The sequence below is a fragment of the Paralichthys olivaceus genome, chromosome 14 (genome assembly GCF_024713975.1).
Source record: "Paralichthys olivaceus isolate ysfri-2021 chromosome 14, ASM2471397v2, whole genome shotgun sequence".
NCBI lineage: Eukaryota > Metazoa > Chordata > Actinopteri > Pleuronectiformes > Paralichthyidae > Paralichthys > Paralichthys olivaceus.
Genome location: NC_091106.1, coordinates 12565451 through 12585649, shown reverse-complemented (window position 1 = coordinate 12585649; position 20199 = coordinate 12565451). Strand labels below are relative to the sequence as shown.

General features: G+C 39.0%; 2 protein-coding genes across 2 annotated transcripts; one reads left to right on the top strand and one right to left on the bottom strand.

The window, feature by feature from the left end:
* The first annotated feature begins 718 nt into the window (after positions 1-718).
* Positions 719-19882, top strand: rassf4a (Ras association domain family member 4a). The gene is made up of 11 exons (XM_069538566.1): positions 719-866; positions 7817-7885; positions 8005-8080; positions 14232-14338; positions 15487-15557; positions 16222-16391; positions 16791-16892; positions 17318-17369; positions 17460-17581; positions 18698-18795; positions 19338-19882. The coding sequence occupies exons 2-11, from the start codon at positions 7833-7835 to the stop codon at positions 19405-19407; spliced, it is 921 nt and encodes a 306-aa protein (XP_069394667.1). The 5' UTR covers positions 719-866; positions 7817-7832; the 3' UTR covers positions 19408-19882.
* Positions 4741-6941, bottom strand: LOC109629332 (C-X-C motif chemokine 10-like). The gene is made up of 4 exons (XM_020087031.2): positions 6682-6941; positions 6377-6506; positions 5962-6045; positions 4741-5288 (listed from the first exon to the last, which is right to left on the bottom strand). Exons 1-4 carry the CDS (start codon positions 6746-6748, stop codon positions 5162-5164), a joined length of 408 nt encoding a protein of 135 aa, XP_019942590.1. The 5' UTR covers positions 6749-6941; the 3' UTR covers positions 4741-5161.
* Positions 19883-20199: the final 317 nt, after the last annotated feature.

Genomic DNA, 20199 nt, shown 5'->3' with positions numbered 1-20199 from the left:
GGGCATGGACATCATGTGACTGAAATCACATGACTTGGTGTCACAGAAAAGGGGTATGGTTGTGGAAAAGACAATGGGGTGACTGATGGTAGCCGGTCTCTCACCTGCAAGGACTGTTTGTTCCGAGTAGCCCCAACAGAAATAGCAAATGTCTGTAATTGTTATTGTTGCTTGCTGTTGATTGAATTTTAATATATTTGTTGTGATGAATGTGATACACCTTTAATAGAATGTTTTAAATTAATATTTTAGTTTCTTTATTTAAGATAGGGTTCTTTGTTTAAATAATGTGACTTTTACATGTTATATACGTTTATGAGATTTCTATGAATAATATACATTTTATAATTCATTTTCTTAGTCCTCTTTTCATTATGTTTTTTTTTAAAAATGGGTTATATTGAGCTTCGCATGCATTAAGTGAGTAAGGCTTTTTCTTATAGCCTAATCAAGTGTCAGATTACAAAGTGGCCTGTCCCTGGTTATCAAACTCAGGCAAGATTTTATTTTTTGGCACAAAGAACACTTAAAGCTGTGCCATGTCTCCTCTGAGTATGATATCTCCACTATTTCTTTTGTCATTGAAAACTAATTGAAATCATTGCTGTGCCTGATGACACTGAAATAAAGCTCTCACAGACCCTGATGTGGAGGAGAGAGAGGTATGCAACCCTGACTCAGACGTCCCACCCTCACTGCTGATTGGCTCAGGCGTGCCAGTGCGCGTTTTCTATTGGATCACCCAGCTGTCGGTTGAATTCTCCCGGCTCCGAATGCCGCTCAGCCAGGGAGGCATGAAGATAACGAGCGATAAATGGGATACATCGCTCGAATAAGGAAGAGGACGGAGGACGCACACTGCTATGGTAAGAACTGATTTCAGATTTATTTTTATTGAAGGAGAAATCAGGAGAGAGGGAACTTAACATATACAGCCATGTGGAAAGCAACAATATGCTCTGGTGGCGAGAGGAGCTCTGAAGTTGGATAAAAACGGCCACAGTTGTTTTGGATTTTGGATTATTAATACTGAGATGCCTGTTGTAAAATATAATTTTCTTCAGCTTCAATTTGTTTACCTTTATTGCAGTAATAGCTGCAATATCAATAGTTAATTCTTGCATTCGGCGAAAAATGGGTATTGTGTGCGTTATTTGGAGCTTTTTACGCATTTTTACGCACGGGCATGTATCGTCTTGCGCAGCTGCCGGTGAAAGGTGCGATAATTGGATGTGAATCTCGCGATGATCAAACCAATTAGCAGACCTGCAATGATGGTTTCTTTGTCCACTGAGGGAGTGGACACACATGGGAAGAGAAGAGAGGAGAAGAGAAGAGATTATTTAAATCCACCAAAATCTCAGCATCACCCAAAAAAACGGTGACCCCTGTTTTCTTGCATTTGCACTCATGCATTTGATCCATCTCTTACCTCTTGTGCAGCCATGTGCGGTGGCTGAATAATTCATAATAATGGTCACAGACTGGAATCTTTTAAGTTATGGAATATTTATCCACCCGTTATTATGTATAAATATGTATGAGCAACAGACTGACCATCCCATCATGCACCTACTCTGTCAGCAGTTTCCTTGGATGAGAGCGGAGGTCAGAGGTCATCACAGAGAGGAGGGCTGATGGGTCCAGATACTGTCTTAGTAATTAACATGATGATGAACAATCCTATTAGATGAGTTTTGATTGCAGAGGGATGGAGCATGATCCAGATAGCAGATGGGTGTTCACACAAAGATGCAACATTTCTGGTCTTCTTATGACCTGAACAAAATAAATGTTAGCCTAAGGTTGCCCGCTTATAAAATAGAAAATGTGGCCCAAATATCACAAAACAAATGTGGCCCTTTTTGGCAACCGCAGTGCTTTGGATAAAGTGTAATCTGGAAAATAACCTAAAGTGGCCCATGTGGTAAATGGTCAATATGGCTCAAATAGCACAAAACAAATTCAGGCAATCTATGACTTAGTTGTGGCCCAGATCTCGAAAACAGGAGCAGGCCCCCCAAATGTCATCATGCCACACAGTATGTGGGCCAGATGACAGTGTGTGCCAAATGGGTATTGTGTGCCAAATCTGTATTAAAAATATGTAAGGGAGTAGAGGTTTTACAGGAACCTAAGTGACTGTCATCTCCATTTTTTGTGCTTAGTGTTTATTTTTTTAGCTGAATTTGTGCTTCAGTTCCCAGAGATGACTTCCTAGTCAGACAGCTGTGTGGTCAGTCTTGTTTCCTGGTTTTTGTGGTGACTACCTCTGCTCATGCAAGCATTTTTATTCTTCTGTTCTTCTATTTTCCTTTGTTCTATATATATGCTGCCAGTGTAGAGGAATCAGCTCCTTTATTGTGAGACCAAATGATGCAGTACAAACCTGTGGATCACATCAGGAAGTATTAAAGTCACAGATTTATTTACATGGCATGTTAAAAACAGGAGTGAAGTCAAAGTGCTTTGCATGGACACAAGATAAGACAAAGAAAACACAAATACAGAAGATGCACAGAAGATAAATTCAACAAAAAAGACCTAGACATAGTAGAATAATGGTAGGAATCACAAGATAGACTCAAGCTGAGTTAAAAACAAGATCGAAAAAGTACTTTGAATCATCAATTTGCAGTTAAGACAGGATTAAAGCTGTCCACTATCCTGCAGGCTGTGTTTCTATGAGCTGTTCACTAGTTAGTTAATAGAAGTTAAAAACAAGGATTCAATTCAGCTACACTGGATCAAGATTGATGAAGTTTGGTGAACACTATACTTTAGACACTAGGTGACGCCATTGTGTCATGTGGCTGAAGTGTTTTCTACTTTTGTCTCTAACAGTCGTTGAAACAAAGCTCCCAATGTTTGTTCAAAGTATAGGCTCATATGTTATATAATGCTATAGCCTGCTCACGTAAAAATATAGATTAGAATATACAGTTTTATATGTAGTTACATATATAAATGAAAGAGAGGATTTTGTTGAATTTTAACAAGACGTTTCTTTTTTTTATTCCTATAATTATATATAATTTTAGAAGTTGTATAGATAAAAAAACACACCTATATTGTAAAAAGTAAGATTCACTTCAGAAAAAAAACATTAAAAATTCCTATTACCTTACATACATTAGAAGTTTTACATCAGACAACACACAAATAATCCATTACTATACCATTACAATGCACAGTAAAGTTATTAATGCGTCAGGTGTGAGTGTGTGTAGCTATATTGGAGTTGAAGGGGCTCTGTTAGTTGATCCAGCAACAACACAGTTTTTATCTTGACAGCAGATGACAGATCCTCTCAGTTACAATCCGCTCTCACTCCATTAATCAAGAATAACATTTCTCTTGAAACACACCCACATGCTTTCACTGTGTTCATAGATAACACAGTGGCTATGGGAAAAAACCCTCATATTACCTGGCCAGGGTCAAAGGGAGTGAGGTGATCAGTTAACTTTCACTTTTAACAATGTGTGCTCTTGTGTATGTTGAGTAATCACCAGGAAGATTTTACAGCAGTTCACACTGATTCCAGGTGGACAAAGACACACAGGTTCTAACATGCCTTGTTATTAACTTTCGATTTCCCAGAATGATGTGAGAGCATTGGCGAAGAAGGCAAATTATTACTTTTTATTGCATCTCTATGACCTTGTCCAGCAGAAACTCTTAACTTGTCAGGACCACTAGAGCTTGTGGGAACCACAGCCTGGTCCTCATTAGGCAAAACATAATTTTTAAGGTCCTGGTTAAGGTTAGTGGTAAATGTGAATTGTTGGTAGGTTGTGGTTAGAGTTAGGCCTGAATTGGTCATGGTTAAAGTTAGGGATGATTAGGCACATTGAATGGAAGTCAATCCAAAGTCACATTAAGGATTTAGATGTGCAAACCACTCTCTCTCTCTTTATATAACTTTCTCTTTGTCACTCTATCTGTTCTCTCTGTGTATGTGTGTGTGTGTGTGTGTGAGCGTGGTACAGGAATTCCTCATGTTGTGTGAACCTAAACTTGTTTACACAGTCACATGATAGGGACTTGTCTTCCTTATGGGGACAAAACTTAAGTCCTCATATATGGAAAATCATTAAATTTTAAGGCAAAGACATGTTTTATGGTTAGGTTATAGGGTCTCCAGGAAGTCAAAGTAATGCCCTTATAAGTCATGGAGACACAGGGGAATAGAAGGCCAACTTAATAGGTATATGTGTTTTCTCTCTTGTAGCACCGTTTGCACTATTCCTGTCATATCATTTAGATTCAATCTTAGAGCAGACGTGAAGCTGGATTTCGAATCGCCACAAACACCCGCCTTCACAACAGTCCATGCCCTGATCGCTAGGATGTCAATCAATAAGATAACAATCACTGTCAGTAATACAGATAATGGAGATGCGGAATTAATGACCCTGCATGTGCCCAAAGCACCACCAGCAAATGTTCTTAGGTGAAGTGGTCGCCTTTACACATGAGACATTTGTTGTACCCTCTCATCCTGATAAAACACACAACTATTTTCTGTTTTAGTTTTGAGATGCATGTGCAGATGTTTTGAGTGAGATATGTTTGCTTTGTGCCTGCCACTAACTCACATCCTGTTGTTTATTAACCAAAGTTGAGACAGTTGGTGTAGTGACCTCTCATATCCTGCCAAGGAAGCGGTCAGCGTTCCTATAATTCACTCCCACTTCAGTCAAGAGCTTCAGCAGTAAATACCACACAAGGCCACACTATTGTTCAGATAGGTTTATTTTTTTAAAAAGTGCTTAAAAAAAGTCCATATTTACATAAACAATAAATACCCAACAACATGTTCAGTTATCTTTTCCAGCTGCCTACACAGAACTACACATTTACAATATAGTTGATCGGGTTATAAAGCTTAAATGTTTACCTGTTGTGACAAACCTCCAGGGCTCGTATAGCTTTCAATTATATCAGTGAGTTGCATAAATAAACCCCCCCTGCTGCTGGCATAGAAAAGTTTGCTTTGCTACCCAGATGGAAATTCAGGGGATCATGATGTCTGAGCTGTGGGACAGAAAATCATTGTTACTGGTGGCCTGGAGTTAAACACCTGCAGGTTGGCAACAGTCTGTATGTTCACACTACTCTCCGTGCTGTAGCTTTGTTGAAGGTGGCCGGTCGACCATTAGGAGCTTGAAGATGAGGCTCTCATGTTTTGACCCTGGCTCCTCTGTCGAGAGCGCATGCGCTTCCTGCCTCGGCCTCTCCTCCTCTTCAGGCAGAGTTTCACATCACGGCCCAACTTATGAGCTCTAGAAAACATAAATTCAAAGTTGAATGTGGAGCATAGAGCTAAGATGTTCCTGTAGTTTTAGACAGTGTTTGGATTAAAATCAAACATATTTACAGGTTGGATGTGATAATGCATTCTTGCAAAAACATGACTGTGTATGTATTGGTTATTATAGCTCATATAGGAGAACACTAAGAAGGAAAAGTACAAAACAGGCTAAACTGGTTGCGAAAGTCAAGGCTTGTCAATATGTTCAAGCAGTGGGTCTAATAACTTTCTACTGCATTTCTCTTGTCTTGTTCTTTCACATAACTAAGTAGAAGTGTCCCTGGAATATTTTCTATTTTACTGCTGCGGGTCGCAGGCTGAGAGGACCTCTGTGTTAAAGTACAAACTCTGCTTTGTTATCAGAGCTCGGGCACAAGAACTGGCCTGGCAACAAATGAGATCATTTACTGGAAATATGAAGATGGGTGGGACCTCTTTGCAAACAAATAAGACCTAAAATATTCTATTGTCTGTTGGGCAACACAATAAGATAATTGCGTGTTTTTGGTGTTGTGTGCAAAGGTTGTTGCCTAATTTCATTCTTTGACTTAAATGGAAGGAGTGCTTTTTTACAAACACATTGCAAAGACACATTGGAAATGCACGCTGTCAGTTCAGTGCAGTGTAGTTCTGTGCTGTCTCACCTGTTCCAGCAGTGGATGAGCTGTTTGCCCAGCGGTGCCTCTGGATTCAGACACACGAGTTCATTATTTCTCTTCAGAGTCACTCTGAAAAACACATGCACGCACAGCTAGTCACACTCATCTGTCTGTGCGTGTTTGTACTCATATTTTTGTCAGGATTAATTTGACGACAGGCCACATGGAGTGAGGACATTTTGGGAAATTGAGGACATTTTTTACCTGGTCCACACTTTTCCAAATGACTGTTCAAGTTCTAAGACTGGCTTTTAGGGTTAGAGTTAGAATAAGGTTTAGTTAAGGGTTAAGCTTTTAGTTGCGATGGTTCAGGTTAGAAGGGCTTGGGAATCCATCCTGCCAATAAATGTCTTCACTAAGATAAGAGTGCAAGTTTTTGTGTGTGGGAGTGTGTACTCACATGACTGTGACCGTGTTGCAGCTGGGGCTTTTGTGGTAGACTGTGAGCTCTTTCAGGTGCCCTCTGATTCTTGACTGCGATTGCGGACACAAGCATCGTCCTGGGACAAACGTGCCCTCTGACTCATTCACTGCAAAGACAGCAAACAGGATTAAGCTTAATTCCAGAGGGTGCAACATGAGCAGCTACTGCAACTCCATATGTTCAATTAGTTTTGTCCAAATAAAGCAACAAATCTACACTTGTCTTTTACCATATCTCGAATTTATCAAAGAAAAACACAAGATGAATGGTTAGAGTCTTACCTGTGATCAGCACACAGCAGAGGCTCAGGAAGGCGAGCCGACACACTGACTGGGGGTAAAGCTGCATATTGGAGGCAAGCTGAGCGTTGACTCTGAGCCGTTCAGCCACATGTTGCTGTTTTATAAATGTGCTCCTCCCCCGCTCACTCAGTGCTGGGCTTTCCAAATCAGGAAATTCCCAAGAGCACTATTCTCCTACAATACAGACAGGATTCAGGATTAAAAGATCAGGGACACCAATTCGCTATGTCACCCTGTACAACAAAGTGATGAACTTCCTGTTTGTTTTTGTTGCTTTTCTGTCTTTTTTTCAATGAATTAATTAATCTATTAGAAAACAGTGTTGCAGACTGATTGTTTTCTCACTGTTTGTTTCTTATCATTTTTACAGTAACTGTTTGCCAGCATACACAGTAACAGGAGTTATCCTTGAATGTGATATAAAGACACAGTGTTAGTTTCCGGTCTTTTGTTTAAGCTCCTCACCTGTCACACTGTTGGCTTTGTGTCAAAAAACCCATGTGATTTCTCCTAATTCTCTGTCTCTGCTTTCAAAACAGGGGGCATTAGTTTGACGCTGCCGTCAGGTCAGATCAAAATGAAACTGAATAGAACAATAATGTGCATCTATGTGGCCCTCTCATCTAAAAGCACATGATCACATGAATGTGAATGTGTTAATAATAGATGTTCTTTGTGCATCATTAAATTAAATCGTTAGTTATATCTTACAAGGAGTTTTTCACCCCTGACTGTTTGTTGGTTTGATTGCAAGTAAGAGTGTATTCATTCATACTGGATAGATTTCCACAAAACTTGTTGGAAGGATGTGGTATGGGTCAGGGAAGAACCTATTACAGTTTGGTGTGGATCAAGAATTTTTTTTTTTCTTTAACATAACGAGGTGGAACGTTTCACACCATATTTCCTATTTTTTGCAGGGGATGATTCAGGGATCTGGTTGAAAAAAAACAGTGACATTTAGGAGACTGGTATCAAGTGAAATTTGGTGCAGGTTGATTGAAAGTAAGGGAACAGTTAGGTATTGAGTCATTCTTAGTAAGGATTGTCTTAAACCTTTATTAATATTTATGTCATCTTTTAATGTTTTGTTTTGCATATTTCTTTTCCAAAGCTGCACTCTAGACAGAATGGGTGAGCATCAGACCTACGTTAAGCTCAGTGAAGAGAAACTTATTCCAAAGTAAGTCCTTTTAGAAGCTCCCTTGCTGCACAGTAACCACATACAATATGGCATATATATAATTTCATCTTTGCTTGAATGTTGTGACAGTTTATCTTTGCTTTGTGGTTCTAACTCAGGTCTGACATCTTGTCACTGCTGAGGACCTACAACTGTTACCACGAAGGCAAAAACTTCCAGCTGAGGACGCGTGAGGTAAAAAAAACATTCAGCCGTTGTGTCAAGTCACCTGACATATGGCCGGAGTGAAACAACAGGGGAGATAGTACCTCGGTTGTAGTGTGTGTTTGTCATTGTGTGTTTGTGTGTGTGTGTGTGCTTGTTTGTTTGTTTGTTTGTGTGTGGAACCAGTTTGATTCAAAGACATTGAGGATTTTAAAAAACCTGCGGTTTTGTGTTTAGTTCAGATCTGCAACTCCTGGTTTCTTTTCCAACATACCACTAAGCTGGTAAACCACAGAAAGCCCCATGCCTCTCAAAAGGAAAAGGAAAGGAAAGGATGGAGGGGGCTCCACATTTCAGTCTTATGCACTCACTGCTGAGTAATGCATTCCCACAGTAAATGCTGTGGTTTGTTATTTGTTTGATAACTGCACTGATTTTTATGGTGAGGAGTTCCCCTTTCTGAGGAATGGACATATATATACGTGTGTGTGTGGTCAGGGCAGAGCAAGGTGGTTATGATCTGTCCCTCTTTTTGTGCCCCTCCAGCCGCACTCACCATGTTGTCTCATTCTAGGAAAATCCCCCACAGTCACAGACAGACCTGCTGTGGGTACATGTAAAGTATATACACATGTTTAGTACATGGAGCACTGATATCATAATACTAGTTTTATATAAACCAAAAATAAGGACACAGTAGCTTGAACCTCTAAAAATGTCATAATAATAATACAAAAAAATCAAATTACTTGATGAGGACAGTTTATCACGGTTTATGAGGAATAACTCAACATTTTGCAGTACAAAGCTGCAGCTACTCATTATGTTATCTGTACATTTAAAGTGGTGTCAAAAAAACTGAGCTCACGTGGTAAATAACAGTAATAAATAATTAAACTACAGTGGCAGATGGTATATGGACTGTACTGTACAATAGTAAGTGCAAAAATGTGATAAAGCAGTTCAATGAAATAAATAATTATAACTGTTTAGGTATGCAGAGGATGAATATGTACATCGTACTGCATACGTTTCTATTTTATTTATATCCATCCATCGTCTATAATGATTATCCTTTATGGGTTGGATGTTTTGATTCAGACATTAATGAATAAAAACTAGTATGTTCCTGTTCAAATGTGCAAATGTACCCAATGTTAATAATATCTAATCTGTATTACAGTGAGACTTGAAAATCAACATTTCCTTCACGAAACAACAGTTGACAAAACAATATCACCACAAAGTCCTTCGAGTAGTTTCTGTGGAGCTTTTTTTCATAGATGAAAATGAATCATTATTGTATTTCTTCTATTGTGTGATGTACTGAATGGACTTTGTGGTGAGACTGGTTTGTCTACTGCTTTTTCCATTGTTATTGTCATTTCAATCTCAACTTTGGAACCAGTATGAATGAATGAGACATCCTTAAAGTGCATCCGAAAGATCTATGTTTAAATCGGGCACCATCGGGGAAGATCATGTGATATGATCAAAAGCTTCAGAGCAGCCACCTTGTTATTGTATTGTTAGGGAAAGATGTGTGAGGTTATAAAAGCCCTCTCACACAACATGCCATGATAGTATGTTGAAAACTATAACGGTGATTATATACACTCACTAATAAGTTACACATGACATGATATAGTGACATTGTTGAAGCCGTTAAACCTCATGAACCAGATAGAGTGAGTCTAGAAATTTGTCAGGAATGACTCATTAGATGGAGTGGAGACATTCTGAGGTTGGAAGTTGGCCAAAATAGGGAAGCTCAACCATGTGAGTTTCCAGAAAACACAGTCACTCGGTCAATGCACAGTAATTCCCAGACACAGCTTTACAGTGATCCCATATATTTGACATGTCGAGTATTTCTTTCTCTATTCTTGGTCTGGACTGATACACAGACAGGTTCTGTGTGGTAGAAAGGCCATTAGGAAATGATGTGGGTGTTTGTCACGCTGTGCAGGTGAAGTCAGGTGATGTGTGTTATTCGTGTTGTAGGAGGATCTGTAAACAATCTGGCATGGAGGATTTGCCCCATCCACAGTGTAATGACGCAGAAAAACAAGCTCAAGCATGTGTCCCTACTTAAAAGTTCAACTGAGTCTGTGATAAAGTAGATGATTCTGATTGCTGGATGCCTCTTCTCCCTTCACTGCTCTCACAGCAGAGCCAGTAGTTATTCCCTGCCTTGCTTTAGAGCACTTCAACCATTATTATGTCCTGAAGGGGTTTCAAACGTACAATCTTCGGATTAAAGGACTGTATTCTCCAAACCCAGATGTTACCATATAATGTGTTCACATTATAATGTGGTATAGTCTTTAATCACAGTCAGTACACAGCATACATAGGAGTGACTTAAAGTATCTGCCAGGCTTGTCTGCTGTACTAACCGAGTATCAAGCCTCTTTGATCACCACTAGGTGTCAGTAGAATGCTTTTTTCCTTCTTGTGGCTCCTGGCAAAACCATCCCTGGTCTGACTGATCTGTGAAGTGGTGGAAACAGTATTTCGATCCTTTACTTGAGCTGAAGTAACAAAAAAGCACAAAACTCAAATATATTATATATCCCTATAATGTGTTTATAATCGTATATAAGTGAACGTGTGCAAACCTGACTTCTTGAGTTATACAGGAGTCCAGTTGCTTCAGACTTTTAGACACCACTGTATTGATTATTGGATTATTAGCACCAATGTTTTTAATTTGAAAGTAGCATTTTACTGCAGCAGTTATACACGGCTGCTGCTGCTGTTGTTGTTATTCCCCCCGAGGAGGTCATGTTTTCACCTCTCTCTATTGGTTGTTGCTTAATTTATTTGTTACACAAGATTACACAAAATAATTTCCACGAAACTTGGTGGAAGGATGTGATGTGTGTTAGGGAAGAACTAATTAGTCTTTGGAGAGGATTCAGATATGGGATCAGATTTTTTTTTTCACTCTCTTTAACATTGCGTTTTTCAACAGTTTTCACAGTTTTCCATACAATGATGATAAAAAATCTGGCATATTTAGGAGACTAATATTTATGACAAAATGAAATATGGTGCTGGATTGAAGTGGGCTGTTGGGCAGAGGTATGACCTCTACTGTGTGTTATTGTTGTTAGTTTTGCAAAAGAAATAGGATATAAATATAGCACTAAAGTGACAACTATTTAGGTTTTGTAAACTTTAAAGTTGCCTACTTTCAATTTTTATATACTGCTGGATAGTATAAATATTTGTATTATTTATCTGCAATGTAACTGAATTAAATCAAAAAATTATAGCAATGAAGTATAAACATACGTGGTAGCATAAAATGATAATTCCCAAGTGTGGTAAAACTGTACACTATCTGAGTAAACTTTTAATAGTACTTGGTTATATTCCACCCCTGGCCCATAGACACAGCCTCTCACTGTGTTTTAATGCAGCTCCAAAGTCTCAGAAATATCAGAAAAAAGGTTCTTGCACCCAAGATAATGTCTTTAACAACCAAAGAGATTCAATTTATGAAATTCTGATATTAAAAAAAACCTGCCTCAGAACAAGTTCTGGTTTCTTTCCTTGATAAATGTTTATAAATGATAAATAATAGTTTATTGATAAAATTAAATGATTTGTAGCTCATTTGATGACTTTAGAAACACACAAACAATGATGTGATTATTTTATCATTTTATTAAAAACTATATCTTTTAAATCTTTACAAAATATTCAACAATGTAAACATGTAGACTTCAGTCCTCAGTGCATTAAAAATAAAGACGTCTTCATGTTAATGAAACACAATAAGGTGATTTTTGTCCAGCAAACATAAGTCCCATCAGACATTGCTTTGTTTTAATCCTCCTTGATTGAGCAAGTTCTTCGTTGTTTGATACGTGATTCTCCTCCAAAGTGCTCACAGGACTTCCAACAACAACAACAATGTCTCTGTTCAAGTCCTTATCTGTCCAAACAGCCAGTCCACGGGGTCTTTGCCCCTGCAGTCTCGTTCTCTGCCCGTTCTGAGAGAAAACTCCTCTGTGCTGTTCAGACTCACACTGGAAGGTCTGGAAGTCCTTAGTGCACGGGGAGATCCGCGAGGAAGTGAGGCTGAAAGCTTCATCTGAGCCTTTGAGAACTGCCGCAGCCTGGGGGTCCTCTGGAGCCTGACGGGGCCGCAGCTCGGGGCCTCAGTGGAGCAGGCGAGGGCCTGGATGCTGCTCATGTAGTCGTCTAGAGACTGGGAGCCCTGGGTGGTGTGGGAGGATGAGGGATTGACAGGAGAGTCCTCCAGCGTCTCAGTAATGGTGGGCAAGAGAGGCAGGGAGAGTAACAACCGCCTGCACATCTTGCTGCAGAGGGAGAGGAAAAATAAAACTGTTAGACTGGAACTCTTTGTCTACAAACATTTTATTTTATTTATTTTATTTTTTTATTTGGGTCTGTCAGCTGCTCAACATCTGCTATAATGGTCGTTTATCTGCATTTACTATTTCGCCTGCTGACTTTTAGACTTCAATTAATACAAAAAATTAATATAATTATGATAATTATGAACATCATTCTTTCCTATTTGATAGAATTACACAGAAGATACAGAGTTAAGATTATTAAAATTGCCTTCTTACAACAACCCCTGTTGCTCATCATTTCTTTTCCAAATCATTTTTCAGGAATGGCTGAATTGTAATAAAAGATTGCTGATAATAGAGAATAGCTGGTAGTCAAATAATAAAGAAGCAGTCTCACCTTGGATGCTGTAGTTGAACGTCTGTTGAATAGAATGAAGCAGAGTCAAGTTGCCCTGTTGCTAAGTTGAGTCTGACTGGACCAGAGCGTATCCAGGCTTTATAAAGGCTCACTGCAGCAGAGCGATTAACTGCTCCTTCCAAAAATAGCACTGCTGACCTTACGTGTACGTGTGCTTGCATGTACGTGCATGTGTGTGTGTGTGTGTGTGTGTGTGTGAGTGTGAGGGTGTGTTCATGCCTGTTCAGGAAGCTCAGGAGTGGCAGATTAGCAAAGTTCAGTGGTGCAGCTGCTCTGAATGTTTATATTCCAGAAACAATGAAGCCCTGGGAGTGAGCTGACACACCTCTGAAGAACCCACTTTCTTCTCTTTCTCTCCTCTGACATTTACATTTACGGACACATTAACATGACTTTTATTCATCTAAAAATGGCACTGAGACTGACTGTCCATCAGAAATTGTATTATTTGTTCAGCAATTTGTACATTTCTCCTGCCTCCTTTTGACCCCGCAGATGCACATACAACCATAACACACACAAGAAACCACAGGTTATTGTGGTCATGAAAAATGAAGCCATTAACTCTGTAAACATGAAATTCATACATTATGAAGCTGAGACAGTTTTTCTATCATCAGACAAATCATCATTTTTCAAATTAGAATGAGGCGAAATGTATAGTATAGAAAGTGCTTTATAACTGACACACGCTCACATTTCACCCCTGACACATATTTCTGAGTATTCATGTGTTTACACTCAAATGACAATAAACCATTATTTGGCATTTAACCAAATTTGCTTTAGGGCTAACCACAGACTTTCAGCTGATCAACTGATCTCTGACATTGTCCTGCTCTGACTCTTATGTGCGTTACACAAAATCTCTTGAAAAATCTGCATGTGATATCTAATTAGATATAGTGATGATATAACATGAGATATGGAGACAAAGGAGCTGTAGTATCTATGGATATTGTGATAATCAATGATCACAGCAGTAATTAATCTGATTTATTGCTGCAGTTGTGGTATATGCACATAAAACTTAATAGATTAACGAGATGTTTTTGTTTTACATTTAAAAGCTTATAATCGTCAACAGGATAATGCTATTTTATTTTATAGTGGGGGGAGTTTCAGTGTATGACATCAAAACACATCCCCCTGTGTGTACGTGACCCAACGCAGCCTCTGCGCTGTTCTCATTATTACGCCTCAGACGTGACTTCACCCCTGTGCTGTGCAAAAAAAAGGGTGGACTGAGCCTTACAGGTTCTCTCCAAGATGAGAGGGGGTCACCCTGGAGCTGTGAGCGACTGTTCCTGCACGTACACCTGATACTAAGCCACTATGGCGGACAGCCAGCAGGATATCCTCCTCCATCCTCTATCCTCCTGCTGATAATCATTGTCACATGTGTGTGTGTGTGTGTTTCTGTGTATAGGAAGAAGGAGAGTTCATCCTCGAGGGATTGCTAAACATCTACTGGGGTCTTCGTCGACCAATCAGACTTCAGATGTATGATGACAATGAAAGACTCTGTCTGAACCGGTAACAGCAGCCACATCCAAACTTACACACTGATGCCTTCATGTGCTGAACAAACAGATGTGAGCCACTCACACAATAGCAGATAAATCCACTCTACAAACTCTCCCCCCACCCTGTGTAATGAGGGAGCTGAGGAAACTCCTTTCTGCCTGAGTCGTACGTGATGCGCTGCACTTTACTGCTGATGTGGTGAATTTTAGACTTAGGCCATTATCTTTGTAATAAGGTAATAAAGTAAAGTAAAAGACGGCTTTATTGATCTCCAACGGGCAAAATAAAAGTATACAGTGTAAAGAGCTAGTAGAAAATTTTTAAATCTAATCTACATCTAAAATAATCCATAATAACAAAATGAAAAATTGACAATAAATGAGGAGTGACATTCAAAAGCTACACTTTAGACTGACTAGAGTACTATTGCATATTGCTTGTGATCACCTCTGGAATTCTGGATAATATAGTTTATTTAAAAAATGTGGAAATGCAAATGTGACAGTATTTTTTTGTTTTGCATCACTTGTGGATATAGTGCTGTCACAGCTAATGCACTGAATAAACTTAGATTTTGGATTGTTTGTGACATAAAAGATTGATTTGTAAGACTGATTTGGGAAATGATTACATTTTTTCTATTCAATTTTATTTGTATAGCGCCAAATCATAATTTACATACATATATATGTATGCATATACATAACCTGCATGTCTTTAGACTGTGAGAAGAAGCCAGAGAAAACCAACACAGGCCGTCAGATTCAAACCCAGAACATTGTTGCTGTGAGGTGACAGTGCGGCTCACTGGACCACAGTGGCACGTTGACCAAAAGTTAATATACTTAATATAACTGGGATCCAAAAGTCTGAGATCACTAGTAGCCAGGTCTCAGGCTTTTCGACCCCACTGCATTAATCAAGAAAATGATTAGCAAATGAAGCAATAGTGAACATTTTGTTAGTTGCAACCCAAATTGACAGAGACAGTGATGGAGTGGAATGGTAGTGGATGCTAGGAAAAGGAATGAGAATAGAGGAGAGGATAGTTAGCTTTTCTTCGTCACCTCCTGATTTGCTTCTCACATGAAAACCATTGAGAGAATATTAGAAACATCAACAAACAGTGGACATATCTTTCCTCCATCTTCCCACAGAAACGATAGATCTGCTTTGGCATCGGGAGAATCAAACAATAATTCACTTGGCAGGGAAACTGGACCAGCGAGTGAGTAACACATTGCACACATGCTGTCACTGCGAATCACATGCACTCACACACACTCCTGATGGATTAGACTAGTAGATTACACACACATGCTGAGATAGATTAGCGCTACACAAGTGCTTCACTCAGTCTTTCCAGTGGAAAGAGCGGCTCACGTGTGAAGCTCAGATGAGATGTCGTCCTGATCGGGTCAGATCAGGAACATGGTTTACACCACACGTGGTAGGTCTGACATTGGCCTTTTTAAGCAGTTTCTGCTGACCACAGATAGTCTGATGGGGAAATGTATATATTTTTTGCACTAATTCTATTTACTTCTGTTTGCTAATCCAGATCCTTGTTCTTGGTTTCATTACCACATTTTTGTCATGTGATAATCTTAATGTTGTCTGAGACGATTTGAAATGTGGATGGAAACACTACTCAGAAATCAACTAAAATATTTGAAAAGCGTCTTGCCTCATAATGTTTAAGAAAGTGAGAAAAAAAAACCTGGATCTGTAATCTTGTAATCCTGTTGACAAACCATGAAAACATAACCTCGTGGTCAGAGGTAAACACAGATGAAAACATCTATATCCAAATGTCTGATGCGTATGTAAACAGGCACCACCTGATACATGTGTTAAGAAGAGCGTCTTTTTTGTTTACATGGCTCCCTGAGGTGATGACATGGGTGGTCAGGAAGAGGAGGACTCTCCTCAGCTGCTGAGGACCAGGAGCGACGCTTCCTTCATGCGTGTTCAGAGGAGGTCAAAGACTCACACTGCCAGAGACCTGCAGCGCCTGCGCACACACAGGTTCTCGATCAACGGACACTTCTACAACCACAAGGTACAATGAGAAAACAACACGCACACACACACACGTTAATGTATCCGGTTGTTAACACATCTCCAGATGCAGAGGCGTTGTGTTTTCCTGTGTGGGTGTGCCTGCACTTGCACTTAGTTTCACAATAGCCTGCTATGGGCGGATTTGTGTGCCACAGAATACAAGGTTACACCGAGTCCCTTCATTTGTTTCTCCTGAGTACACAGTGTGTGTGTGTGTGTGTGTGTGTGTGTGTGTTTGTGTTTGTGTGTTGTTATTGAACAGAATCCAGCTGCAGGGATTTCCTCTCTGTTTCAGAATTCCGGTTCAAGCTGTTCAAGTTCCAGAAATCACTGATCAGATAAAGAATCTAATACATCATGTCCCCAGATTTCACCTGTTTGTTTCTGTTGCCCTCAGACATCTGTGTTTACTCCAGCTTATGGTTCGGTCACTAACGTACGAGTAAACAGCTCCATGACGACGGCACAAGTCCTCAACCTGCTGCTACACAAGTTTAGGGTAAGCAGTGAGGAAACTAGTGGTGTTTTCACTTAAAGGTCCAGTGTGTAAGATTTAGGTGAAAGGGAACTATTGGCAGAAATTTAATGTAGAATAATCCTCATGATGTTTTCACTAGTTCATTTCATCTAAATTGTATGAATTGTAGTTTTCTTAACCCGAGAATAGGCCCTTTATATTTAAATACTTTATTTTTACATCAAGGGGACCCTCTCTACGGAGGCCACCATGTTTTTCACATTAGTCCAGACTGAACAAACTAAACACCTTTTGAGTTTTTATTATGACAACTGGCTACCATGGGTTCTTTTTCATGTTTGGAAGGAGAGGGTGAGGTGATGGGTGGTCAGCTGCAACAAGCAATTTCAACAATAGATATCACAATAAAGAAATAGAAATATATTTGTGTATTCGTGTCTTTCAAGGTGGAGAATACATCTGAAGAGTTTGTCCTTTATATGGTGCACGAGTCTGGAGGTAAGTTGTATAAATTGTTGTGGTTTTTGTGTATCTATGTGTGTATTTGTGCCGCTACATAAGCTGTTTTCTTATTCTGTGGCCTTGCAGAGCGGACCTGCCTGAGGGATGGTGAATACCCTCTGGTGGCTCGCGTGCTTTTTGGCCCCTGTGAGAAAATCTCCAAGATCTTCCTAATGGAGGCCGACCTGGGGGAGGAAGTCACATACGATGTGGGTCTGGGTCTCCCACCACTCTCTCTGTTCTCTCATCTCATTCATGATGACTAACCCATTTTTCTTTTTGTTTAGTCCCCAACATAGACACAAGGGGATACAATGGGCCAATGATAGAGCTGGGTTAAATTTAGCAAGCTAAGGAAAGATATCCTGTTTTGGGACTGATATAACAATAGGCTCAGATGACCGACAGTACACTGCAATTAAGTGATATAAATAAAACTAGACTGTTGATGGAGAGGTTTTATGGCTTATGAAAAACACTCAGATCCAAATCACATCCAAACGACAAAATTAATCAGATTTATTCAAGTGGTATCTAGTAATAATTTAGCAATCATTTAGTTTTTGATGCTTAAAGTATTGAAAGATTACATTTACTCTTGCATTTGTGTCCTCAAATGCAGCCTCCTGCAGCATGTCTGCACTCTCGACCCATTTCACACTTACTGTCCTGTAAGAGAAATGCCCAAAATATATTGTTAGAATATATTTGTTTCAAATATTCAACAGAAATGTTTCTTTCCAGAAATAAATTCCAGGTCTGGAGGTCAACAGTATATCTTCTCTGGTGCTGTCATCTTTGTTTATGCCTTTGGAGAGAGGTTCAAGGGAGGTTCTTCAGGAACAAACAATTACATTATCAACTTAGTTTTTGTCTGGAAAAATATTAAAGTAAAGATTGTGGATTCTTAATTATTTATCCATTTAGAATATTAATTAGATGTTACTTTATTTTGCAAGTCTGTGTGTGATAAAGAAATGATGAATCCAAAAGATATCTATTGGGATTGATGGATAAAGTTTATTGAAGATGAATAAATAATATCAATATTATAAAAAAAAGAATAACAAGTTTTTTTCCCCCAATACTCAAAGGAAATTACTTGAAACTATTTATTTATCTCTTTATCCATTTCACTTTTTTTTTTACATAATAAGTATATATGTGTATGTGTATAAAATCTATTTAAATGGAAGACATCTTTCTTGTTTGTTGTAATTATGTTGATGGAAGAAGTAAAGAAAGAGATGTGTTATTTTTAATGTTTTTATGATCAAATAATCAATGAGTTGTGTAGCTGATATCATTGAACCTTTTCTCCCCAGGTTGCCCAGTACATAAAGTTCGAGATCCCTGTTTTAGACAGCTTCGTGGAGAAACTCAAAGAGGAAGAGGAACGGGAGATAAACAAACTGACCAAAAAGTAAGTCAAGAGTCACTCAGAGTCGCAAAACTCGCCTCAGTCTAGAAAGAGAGACTTCTCTGTTTCATTATGTGAGGCCAATATGTGTGTCCCACTGGCGTGACATAATCAAAACAAGGTCGCTGCTCTTCAATGAGGACAGTGTTTGTGTAAATCATTCATCACTCACTGTTTACACCATTGTGTAATCATTCAAATCATATGACTGAGATCTCAGTGTGCGTGTGAGCTTGCAGCATGTGAGTTCAAAATTCTTTCTTTCACAAACAGGCATATTTTGTAATCTGTCATGTACACACATTTTATCTATCGTAAAGAAATTTAAGTTTATGAAAATGTTAAAAACAATTAGCCACTCAAGCCTTTAAAGAAATAGATGCAAAGCAATGGGTAGTTGTCCTTTTATCACTCAATTTATATTATTTTGTATATAATTATAAATTGATGTATGTATATGTATATATTTGTATTTGTGTTTGAGTGCCTGTATGTGAGTATTTCAGTGAATCTGTCTTAAATTGTGTGTTTTCCCACCTCTGCAGGTACAGCGCCCTGAGGTCTATGATTCTACATCAGCTGGAAGGCACAGTGCACGCCACTCACGGAGTATAGTGTGTGTGTGTGTGTGTGTGTGTGTGTGTGTGTGTGTGTGTGTGTGTGTGTGTGTGTGTGTGAGAGAGAGTGTGTGTGTTTATGCATGTGTGTGTGCAACACTGATTGTTTGGAACATTTACAGATACTGTAGTGTATGTAGAGGTAAAGGGTAAAAGTAAAGACTCAATAGAACCATATCATGCACCAATGTGCTTCTGCTTTTAGAATAACATATATCAACAGTTTGTATGATGTCTTTTATTAATGTTATTACTAAAAGTGTATCCCTGTTTTGATAGCTATTAATGTATTCACTTTTTGTATAAAATTCCTTTTGCAAATATTTATTCGAGCTGTAACTGGTCCTGTTTTTTCTGACTTGGACCTTTTTCAATGTAATAAATCAGCTTTAGTTTGCTCTTGATAATAACTGCTGTTGGATCTGTGCTCCCACCAAACATAAAACCCAGCTCAGTGTTCCCACAAAGAAAAACAGCCATCTTTATTATTTCCTGTACTTCCACTTTGACTGGAGCTCAGATTAGCATTGTTCTTGTGACCCCCTGTGCCAGCTGGTTCCCATGAGCTTTGTGTGAGTGTGTGTGTGTGTGTGTGTGTGTGTGTGTGTGTGTGTGTGTGTGTGTGTGTGTACAGACCCTGGCTGTGATCTAAACTGTATTTTACTTGCCCTCATGTAACCCCCTTAAATGAGCTACTAGACTGCCAACAAGCTATATGGGGGGGGGGGGGGGCTCATACAGATTAAATACAAATACAGACTTTTATTACATTTTAATTTGATTGGATTTG